General features: G+C 39.7%; 1 protein-coding gene and 1 long non-coding RNA gene across 4 annotated transcripts in view; one reads left to right on the forward strand and one right to left on the reverse strand.

Moving 5' to 3' along the window:
• Window positions 1–12,521, forward strand: part of ccdc171 (coiled-coil domain containing 171) — a 298,637-nt gene that overhangs the window by 234,028 nt on the left and 52,088 nt on the right. For all 3 annotated transcript variants that reach the window (XM_072517495.1, XM_072517496.1, XM_072517494.1), the window contains exon 23: window positions 4,867–4,998. In XM_072517495.1, coding sequence (XP_072373596.1) covers window positions 4,867–4,998 — 132 coding nt within the window. The remainder of the gene's footprint in view (window positions 1–4,866; window positions 4,999–12,521) is intronic.
• The window catches only part of LOC140429918 (uncharacterized), a 251,978-nt gene that overhangs the window by 26,709 nt on the left and 212,748 nt on the right, over window positions 1–12,521 (reverse strand). The window lies entirely within an intron of this gene.

Raw genomic sequence — 12,521 nt, forward strand, 5'->3', positions numbered from 1 at the left:
TGACAGAAAGACAGTGTAGAATACCACACTGTTTGGTCTTTGGTGTCATATGTACATTGTTCCCCGCTGTTATTGGCAATCTTCTTTTGTATTCTGACACCAAACATTTCCCTGGTGGCTGTTGTCACAGAAAAAAGAGAATTATCAATATTGCAGTTAAACTCAACTTTCAAAGATGATAGCAACTCATTGGAGGGCTCTGATTTAATGAATTTTCTTTGATTTTTGGTGAGTTTTTAAACATCAAACAATAAATTGGCCAGGGTGCAGTAAAATATTTAGATCTATTGACTGTAGCTGTGAGATGGAGACGGCAAAAGAAATCACTAGTGGTTTGATGTTGATAAAATCTGAGCACTTTAATTCACTTGAGTTTTTCCTTTTATCAGCCTGAATTTCTGTAAAAAGGCTAAAGAAAGATTTTTCAGAAGTATTTTAATATTTAATTACACATTTACTACAGAGCGAGAGATGAGTAGGCCCTTGTTGAACATGTTCATTTTTGTGATAATTGTTACCAGCAAAGAATGTGTATGCATGCAGGTCTGATAGCCTCCTAAGGGATGTGCTCTCCTGCAACTGCCCTGTGTCCAGCCCAAAGCTGAGAGAATTAGTTCACTCGAGACCCAAGCATTTCAATAAAAATTGCATCATGGTATTTCTACCTTGTACATATTTGCTCGGCCAAGATAATTGCTGGTACTTGAACAATAGGGGAAATGTGAAATCCCAATTCCTAAATTTAAGCCCTGGAATAAAAAGGAGGCTTAATTTTTAAAAAAAAGAAGAAATGCTGACTTTTTTTGTAATATGTTCTCCGAAAACAAATTACTTTTTATGCAGTGATACCTTTATTTTCTAAAATTGGATATTAGAATTGAACTCTTAAGTAATGATCAACACCAACAGATTGTGGAATCTGTCTTTTCCTCTCCCACCATCTGCCCTCATTGCCCTGTCGTACTAAGCATCTCCGTTAACCAGCAGTGTATTGGTTAAAGACGAAGGATAACATTTAAAAAGGGCTGTGGAACACAATACCAAGTTCACCGGTGCTGTGGTACCTGTTATGATCCTGGTTACAATATTCTGTTATATAAATAAACTGTCATGAAATATTCCCAACTGTGTGGATGTCGCAGAAAAAGGGGTTAGAATTGGTATGTGTGCACCCATTTTCTGGATGTAAAATGGACACAGAGCATAGAACTTACAGTGGGACAAACACACAGAGGGGTGATCAGGGTAAAGAAAGTCAACGTATCAACACAAGGTGAGCGTTTTCCAAAGTATCCTCCTTCACTTTTAAATTCGAAATTGGCCACCAATATTACAATAATTAAAGCAGGGGGGCTCGAGAACAACGCATGTGGAAAGTCACATTGTGTTAGATTTCAAAATCTCTTGCTTGATTATTATGTACTAGCAGTTTCTGCAGTGAGGATAGCTGTGAATTAACAAGCATACTATATTTAAAACCTGTAACTCTTTATGAGCATGCAATTTTTATTTTTTGCTCCTGGCAATTTAAAGGTTGACCACAGCTGGAGTAAATGAGAAAAAAAATCAAAATTTCATCATAAAATTCTTACTATGATATTAAGTCCCACATTAGTTCATATTTTGACGGCATATTAAAAATCATTTTATTGAGGCTAAATGATCCCAAACCCAGTAGAATCCTGCATCTTGGCTAGTTTAAGATTAGGAATCTTCAGTGTGTTTAAGGTCCACATTCACACTTTAGGTTCTTGCTCCATTACTTAAGATTACAGGAAACATATCCGTGTGCATGGAGTGGCCTGGCAGGGAAAGAAACCCTAAGCTCACATCATCTGAGAAAATCAATGCTTTTTTAAAAATGTTATTTTTCTGTCCAAAATTGGGGGCAATTCGAATGAAATACACAACTCTTAGATGTCTCTTTTTTATTAATTCAAAGTATTTTGAGTGCGTACATATGCATGTACATTCCAATATTTCAAAAAGCAAATTTAAAAAAAATTATGTACAATGCTGAATAATAAATATGATTTCGGTACCAAACCATTTTGTTATTACTTTATTTCTGAGTTTGTCATTGGCTATCTTTTATTATAGTCTTGTTTTTGGTAACTAAACATTTTGAACAAGCACTATGTCCAATATTACACACAAGTTATTCTCTAAGAATTTATGGCCATTTGAAATTGAGAATAAAGAAACGTTAGAATATTGCAAACTTCTAACTTTTGGAAGTGGTGCAATGACCTGGGATCACAATTAAAGAAACAGGTTTGATAGTTTTCGGGATATTCAAATATAATCTAAGACAATCTAACATATAAGCATATATTTTACTTGGGTAACTTTAAACATTATGCTTTGTTACTGGGAGGCACAGTGGCGCAGTGGTTAGCACTGCTGCCTCACGGTGCCAAGGACCCGGGTTCGATCCCGGCCCTGGGTCACTGTCCGTGTGGAGTTTGCACATTCTCCCCGTGCTTGCGTGAGTTTCACCCCCACAACCCAAAGATGTGCAGGGTAGGTGGATTGGCAACCCTAAATTGTCCCTTAATTAGAAAAAATGAATTGGGTACGCTTAATTTAAAAGAGAAAAAAACAGAAACTAGAAAAAAAAAAATTGGGTACTCTAAATGTATATATAAAAAAAATTATGCTTTGTTACTCCAGTGTAAATATTTAGTATAGAATTATTTAAATTTATTTTATTTTTTGTAGTGAAATAGATTGAATGCTAATTTTCATGCACCTAAAAATAAGCAGTTGACATGGAAATTAATAGCTTCTGAATTTTATTGATATATGTCAGATATTAGGCTAAAAATGCCATTTCACATGATGTTTTGGGGGGAAATAAATGTTCACACATGGCACACAGTTTCATGCCCAACATGAGTTTTTCTTTTCATTTAAATACATCTCTGTTCCCCTTTTCTTTGGTCATGGCAGAATTACATATGTGTAATGTAAATGAGGATAGAAAAGGACACAAGAGGATGATTAGAAGTTTCTGACATCAGATCAGTGATCCCATTTTCATTTAAAAAGCATTTTCAATAACTGCCCAGAGACATGGTTTTATACTGCTCCAAAGTCCTAGCAATGGTATTGTGCAGAATAAGGTGCATCCTTTAAAAATAAAACTAGGAACCACAGTGACAGTGTTCCCACATAGCACAATACAGATGCAATTTGTTAATGTTAATGAACATAGTGAGAAGTGTGGTATCTCGTTTATACAGTGCAAGTTGCACTTCTTCACCCACCCTAATAATTGTGTGCTGGTGCTGGACTAGTACGATCTCACAGCCTATTTTCTGTACTGTGTCAATTTGTTGATTTAATTTACGTTCAGCCAGAATTCTTAATATTCTTATACAACAGCTCACAGCATTCATGTAGATTGGAATTGTTTGTTCGTCAGCAACCTTTTTTGTGCCTGGAAATATTCCCTTTAGCAGATTATTCAAGGACCTCTGTATTTTGTGTACACCTTTTACATTGTGCCTTTTCAAATGACTCAAAGGTAATTGTATATTTGAGATGCTCATGTTTCTAATATATATGTTTCTCTAAAACGTCTGTAATACTGCTTATTTTCTCTGGAATCATGCAACCAATACAATCTCTCACACTTTTCTGATTTTTTAAATTTTTATTGCTTACATTTAACAGTAGAATTAATAATTCTACATAACGGTGTAAATGCAATGGTAATTCTTTTGAAAGGATCTTATTAACTTGAATGTACCTAAAGCTTTTAGTGCAGAAGAAAAACGCAAATGTGTGTTTAGAAGTGCAACATTAAAGACTTTGATGAAGAAACAATGATGATTAAGAAGTCTGTGATTCTGTTGAATAATACACAACAGAATTAATTTTGATGTGAGTTCAAGCTAAGAGCTGCGATAGCTGTGAACACCACTAATTCATTCCAGCTTATTCATTGGACACTAACCTCCACAGTACTAGATTTGAATGGACTATTTTCCATCTGTATATTAGCAGAAAAGACCGATTTTGGTTGACTATGTCCAGTGCAATAAGACCTTTTAGCCTTTTTGCAAAATAAATAATTGTTAGTTCTGTTTAGATGCATTTTCTTTCCATGTTGGACTAGATTCTGAACTGTATATGACGATGTTTTTATTAAATTAATGACTTTGCACACAGATTAGTCAGGTTTTATTTCTATCAAGAGATGGTCACCAGCTTTTAATCTGCATATCTGTGTATTGAAATGGGAAAAGCAACAAATTACAACTTCAGTGCGTTCACAGTTAATGTTACGGTTTGTTTTTAAAACATTCCTCTAACTTTGGTAAGACTTCTACAGTATTGCTTTGTCTAATACTATAACTTAGTGAAAAAGTGTATTTTTCCACAGGGTGGCAGTGTGATACAAACAGCTCGCTTGTTTTATGCTTCTAGATCAAAACCAGCTACTACATGTATATAACTTGCACTTGTCTTTAATGTTTTACTGTGCAAGATTTTTAAATGCAAGTACATGGCCTGGAGACTGCTTAACCACGGTGCTTTGAAAAGCTGGTTGTAGACTTGGTCATAAGAATTTAACTGCTCAAGGGTTTAAGGAAAGTATTCTAGTGACTTGAGAAGGACTCCTGGCAACTTTTAAAAAAATCCAATCAGATAATACTCCACTATCTTTTTAAAATTCTCAGTGGCTGTTCTGAATTACTGATTTATTTGCAACAAAAAATCAATTAGTCTTAAATTTATTCATGGATTTCAGGCCTAGCGATCAATGCAAGTCCACTCAGCGGGCTCAAGGGGACCCAGTTCATCCTAGTTAATGTGTCTGAAGGGGAATTACCATTGATGCTGTTTTCTCTTCCTCAGGTCAGAGATCAGATCTCGCTGTCATGGTCTGTGACAGCAAAAAATGACTTCACCCTGCAGCTACCCAACTTGCACCTGGAGACCTTTGAAGCCAAGGGACTGAAGGATGGGCTGGAGGTTGCTTCGTTCCAGGTTAGGGTCCGCCACAATGCACAGAGTTAATCTCAAACTCGGGAGTTGATTGTTTATTATGGCTTAGTGATTCTCTGATTGATTTCATTTGCTGTCAGTTAAAGCTGCCTTAATGTCAGTTTTCTTTGCATAATGCCTTGAAACAAAGGCTGATGTAGTTCCCCAGATTGAAGTAGCTGACATAAACTGACCCTGATTTGCCCTATTCTGCATGGTAATTTAAGCAAAGGCAGTTACTGGAAATGCTGCCATGAATATGAAAACTACCACTGTTATCAAGCTGGAATATAATAATTCTGAATGCTGAAATAAAAGGTCTTTAATATAAATGTGTCCATGGCACCTAGTGTATTCCACACTATTTAAGAACACCAAAATGGGAAGAAAAATATTGGGAGAGAGAAAATATGATATACATATTATTACAATATCATATACTGCATGTTTTAAATAGTTAATGAACAGGTTATTTGCTTTTTGAGAATTCTATGATTATCTATAGAGACAGGAAATTTACACAGCTGTATAAGTTAGTTAATGTTAGTTTGAAAAATGATGATATCCTGCAAACATGTACCAATTACACCAGGGTGCTTGGTTTAACAAAACATACTATGCAAGGATCACTAAGTTTACATTTTGTATGTTTAATCAACTATTAACAATTTTCAATTAGGATCAACTACTATTAATGCCAAATCTCAGTGAAAGAAATACTGGTTGAACATTTGAAAACATTTAAAATCAACTGTAAACCTATAATCCCAGTGGAGAGATAGGTAATAGCAAAAGTGTGTTAAATAATGATATGAAATTGCCTTAATAATCAGGTAATCAAGCATACGAACACTCTACTTTGTTTAATTATATTGCCACTTGTTAAGTTAATAGTCTGGGAAGTATAGGAATGCATTCAGACCCAACTAGTTTCGCTTTTTATGAAAACTTTTTAATGTCAAAGCTTGTTTCAAAAAAATGCCTGGTTTTGCAATACAATTGGCATAGCATTATTACCAGGACACCGATCATATAAGATAACCGCCACTCAGTAACAAAACTATTTGGTGGAAATCTCATCAGTATTTCTATAACATAGGCATAAAAAGCCCATTGTGGGTGATCTGGCTGATCATAGTGTCTGAAATACTATGGGCTGGTTTAGCACACTGGGCTAAATCGCTGGCTTTTAAAGAAGACCAACCCAGGCCAGCAGCACGGTTCAATTCCCGTACCAGCCTCCCCGAACAGGCGCCGGAATGTGGCGACTAGGGGCTTTTCACAGTAGCTTCATTTGAAGCCTACTTGTGACAATAAGCGATTTTCATTTTTTCATTTTTCATTTTCATTTTAATTTCATTTCAAATATACCATAGTGGGGTGGAGGGAGGGAGGGGGGGCACTGAGCATCCGTTTGTGTTGGCATTATGCGTAGCCATTCTGAAGTCCAGATGCTGCCAAGGCCCCGAGTACATGACCCCACACTAGCTGACTAATTCTGGGAAGTGGAATTTTATTTTGGGGGGGGGGGGGGGGAATCCTCCTCCTGGCACCCCCCACCCCCTCAATAAAACAGCTGGGAAGATTCCTGTGGATTTTTTTGAGCAGCCTCCAGTTGTGTTTGTAAGACCTGTTGATTAGCCTGCTTGCAGCCGGGTACGAATGGAGTGGACACACAGTTTGCAGCACTCGTATGTGTCTGCAAGTTGCATCTGGTCTTAGATCCAGAATTCTCCTATCTGTTCCAGGAGAGCATACCACTTCACCCATTTACAGACCCAGATCAGACAGGCCACTCGCCAGTTAGAAGATCTGTATCAGACACATCTTGGTATTATGGAATGACTCAAGATGCTCCCTCCACTGCTCCCCTCCAAAACGTTTTCAGATGCTCGATGCAATTTTTCAAACAAGCAATGGGCAGCCAGCATTTGCTAATCTATTCCACACAAACCAGAATCATTACCCACACAAACCAGAATCATTACCCACACAAACCAGAATCATTACCCACACAAACCGGAATCATTACCCACACAAACCGGAATCATTACCCACACAAACCGGAATCATTACCCCACACAAACCGGAATCGTTACCCACACAAACCGGAATCATTACCCATACAAACCAGAATCGTTACCCACACAAACCGGAATCATTACCACACAAACCGGAATCATTACCCACACAAACCGGAATCATTACCCACACATCCTTAATCATTACCCACACAAACCGGAATCATTACCCACACAAACCAGAATCATTACCCACAAAACCGGAATCATTACCCACACAAACCGGAATCATTACCCACACAAACCGGAATCATTACCCACACAAACCGGAATCATTACCCACACAAACCGGAATCATTACCCACACAAACCGGAATCATTACCCACACAAACCGGAATCATTACCCACACAAACCGGAATCATTACCCCACAAACCAGAATCATTACCCACACAAACCGGAATCATTACCCACACAAACCGGAATCATTACCCACACAAACCAGAATCATTACCCACAAAACCGGAATCATGACCCACACAAACCGGAATCATTACCCACACAAACCGGAATCATTAACCACACAAACCGGAATCATTAACCACACAAACCGGAATCATTACCCACACAAACCGGAATCATTACCCACACAAACCGGAATCATTAACCACACAAACCAGAATCATTACCCACAAAACCGGAATCATTACCCACACAAACCGGAATCATTACCCACACAAACCGGAATCATTACCACACAAACCGGAATCATTACACACACAAACCAGAATCATTACCCACAAAACCGGAATCATTACCCACACAAACCGGAATCATTACCCACACAAACCGGAATCATTAACCACACAAACCGGAATCATCAACCACACAAACCGGAATCATTACCCACACAAACCGGAATCATTAACCACACAAACCGGAATCATTAACCACACAAACCGGAATCATTACCCACACAAACCGGAATCATTACCCACAAAACCGGAATCATTACCACACAAACCGGAATCATTACGCACACAAACCCTAATCATTACCCACACAAACCGGAATCATTACCCACACAAACCGGAATCATTACCCACACAAACCCTAATCATTACCCACACAAACCAGAGTCATTACCCACACAAACCGGAATCATTACCCACACAAACCGGAATCATTACCCACACAAACCGGAATCATTACCCACACAAACCGGAATCATTACCCACACAAACCGGAATCATTACCACACAAACCGGAATCATTACACACACAAACCCTAATCATTACCCACACAAACCGGAATCATTGCCCACACAAATCGGAATCATTACCCACACGAACCGGAATCATTACCCACACAAACCGGAATCATTACCCACACAAACCGGAATCGTTACCCACACAAACCGGAGTCATTACCCACACAAACCGGAATCGTTACCCACACAAACCGGAATCATTACCCACACAAACCGGAATCATTACCCACACAAACCGGAATCATTACCCAAACAAACCCTAATCAATACCCACACAAACCGGAATCATTACCCCACAAACCGGAATCATCACCCACACAAACCGGAATCATTACCCACACAAACCGGAATCATTACCCACACAAACCGGAAACATCACCCACACAAACCGGAAACATTACCCACACAAATCCTAATCATTACCCACACAAACCGGAATCATTACCCACACAAACCGGAATCATTACCCACAAAAACCCTAATCATTACCCACACAAATCGGAATCATTACCCACACAAACCCTAATCATTACCCACACAAACTTGAATCATTACCACAGAAACCCTAATCATTACCCACACAAATCGGAATCATTACCACACAAACCGGAATCATTACCCACACAAACCGGAATCATTACCCACACAAACCGGAATCATTACCCACACAAACCCTAATCATTACCCACACAAATCGGAATCATTACCACACAAACCGGAATCATTACCCACACAAACCGGAATCATTACCCACACAAACCGGAATCATTACCCACACAAACCGGAATCATTACCCACACAAACCGGAATCATCACCCACACAAACCGGAATCATTACCCACACAAACCCTAATCATTACCCACACAAACCGGAACCATTACCCACACATACCGGAATCATTACCACAGAAACCAGAATCATTACCACAGAAACCAGAATCATTACCCACACAAACCGGACTCATTACCCACACAAACCGGACTCTTTACCCACACAAACCGGAATCATTACCCACACAAACCGGAATCATTACCCACACAAACCGGAATCATTACCCACACAAACCGGAATCATTACCCACACAAACCCTAATCATTACCCACACAAACCGGAATCATTACCACAGAAACCAGAATCATTACCCTCACAAACCGGAATTATTACCCACGCAAACCCTAATCATTACCCACACAAATCGGAATCATTACCCACATAAACCGGAATCATTACCACACAAACCGGAATCATTACCCACACAAACCCTAATCATTACCCACACAAATCGGAATCATTACCCACACAAACCGGAATCATTACCACACAAACCGGAATCATTACCACACAAACCGGAATCATTACCCACACAAACCCTAATCATTACCCACACAAACTGGAATCATTACCCACACAAACCGGAATCATTACCCACACAAACCCTAATCATTACCCACACAAACCGGAGTCATTACCCACACAAACCGGAATCATTAACCACACAAACCGGAATCATTACCCACACGAATCGGAATCATTACCCACACAAACCGGAATCATTACCCACACAAACCGGAATCATTACCCACACAAACCGGAATCATTACCCACACAAACCGGAATCATAACCCACACAAACCCTAATTATTACCCACACAAACCGGAATCATTACCCACACAAACCGGAATCATTAACCACACAAACCGGAATCATTACCTACACAAATCAGAATCATTACCCACACAAACCGGAATCATTACCACACAAAGCGGAATCATTATCACAGAAACCAGAATCATTACCACAGAAACCAGAATCATTACCCATACAAACTGGACTCATTACCCACACAAACCGGACTCATTACCCACACAAACCGGACTCATTACCCACACAAACCGGAATCATTACCCACACAAACAGGAATCATTACCCACACAAACCGGAATCATTACCCAAACAAACAGGAATCATTACCCACACAAACCCGAATCATTACCCACACAAACTGGAATCATTACCCACACAAACCGGAATTATTACCCATACAAACCCTAATCATTACCCACACAAACCGGAATTATTACCACACAAACCGGAATCATTACCCACACAAACCGGAATCATAAACCACACAAACCGGAATCATTACCCACACAAATCAGAATCATTACCCACACAAACCGGAATCATTACCACACAAACCGGAATCATTATCACAGAAACCAGAATCATTACCACAGAAACCAGAATCATTACCCACACAAACCGGACTCATTACCCACACAAACCGGACTCATTACCCACACAAACAGGACTCATTACCCACACAAACCGGAATCATTACCCACACAAACAGGAATCATTACCCACACAAACCCTAATCATTACCCACACAAACCGGAATCATTACCCACACAAACCGGAATTATTACCCACACAAACCCTAATCATTACCCACACTAACCGGACTCATCACCCACACAAACCGGAATTATTACCCATACAAACCCTAATCATTACCCACACAAACCGGAATCATTACCCAAACAAACAGGAATCATTACCCACACAAACCCTAATCATTACCCACACAAACCGGACTCATTACCCACACAAACCGGAATCATTACCCACACAAACAGGAATCATTACCCACACAAACCCTAATCATTACCCACACAAACCGGAATCATTACCCACAGAAACCAGAATCATTACCCACACAAACCGGAATTATTACCCACACAAACCCTAATCATTACCCACACAAACCGGGATCATTACCCATACAAACCCTAATCATTACCCACACAAACCCTAATCATTACCCTCACAAACCGGGATCATTACCCACACAAACCGGAATCATTACCCACACAAACCCTAATCATTACCCACACAAATCGGAATCATTACCCACACAAACCGGAATCATTACCCACACAAACCGGAATCATTACCCACACAAACCGGAATCATCACCCACACACACCGGAATCATTACCCACACAAACCCTAATCATTACCCACACAAACCCTAATCATTACCCACACAAACCGGAATCATTACCCACACAAACCGGAATTATTACCCACACAAACCCTAATCATTACCCACACAAACCGGGATCATTACCCATACAAATCCTAATCATTACCCACACAAACCCTAATCATTACCCACACAAACCGGAATCATTACCCACACAAACAGGAATCATTACCCACACAAACCCTAATCATTACCCACACAAACAGGAATCATTACCCACACAAACAGGAAACATTACCCACACAAACCGGAATCATTACCCACACAAACCAGAATCATTACCCACACAAACCGGGATCATTACCCATACAAACCCTAATCATGACCCACACAAACCCTAATCATTACCCTCACAAACCGGGATCATTACCCACACAAACCGGAGTCATTACCCAAACAAACCCGAATCATTACCCACACAAACCGGGATCATTACCCACACAAGCCGGGATCATCACCCACACAAACCGGAGTCATTACCCACACATCCTTAATCGTTACCCACACAAACTGGAATCATTACCCACACAAACCCTAATCATTACCCACACAAACCGGAATCATTACCATCACGAATCGGATTCATTACCCACACAAACCGGAATCATTACCCACACAAACTGGAATCATTACCCACACAAACCGGAATCATTACCCACACAAACCGGAATCATTACCCACACAAACCCTAATTATTACCCACACAAACCGGAATTATTACCACACAAACAGGAATCATTACCCACACAAACCGGAATCATTAACCACACAAACCGGAATCATTACCCACACAAATCAGAATCATTACCCACACAAACCGGAATCATTACCCACACAAACCGGAATCATTATCACACAAACCGGAATCATTATCACAGAAACCAGAATCATTACCACAGAAACCAGAATCATTACCCACACAAACCGGACTCATTACCCACACAAACCGGACTCATTACCCACACAAACCGGAATCATTACCCACACAAACAGGAATCATTACCCACACAAACCCTAATCATTACCCACACAAACCGGACTCATCACCCACACAAACCGGAATTATTACCCACACAAACCCTAATCATTACCCACACAAACCGGAATCATTGCCCACACAAACAGGAATCATTATCCACACAAACCCTAATCATTACCCACACAAACCGGACTCATTACCCAC

Source organism: Scyliorhinus torazame, chromosome 9 (assembly GCF_047496885.1).
Source record: "Scyliorhinus torazame isolate Kashiwa2021f chromosome 9, sScyTor2.1, whole genome shotgun sequence".
NCBI classification, from domain to species: Eukaryota; Metazoa; Chordata; class Chondrichthyes; order Carcharhiniformes; family Scyliorhinidae; genus Scyliorhinus; species Scyliorhinus torazame.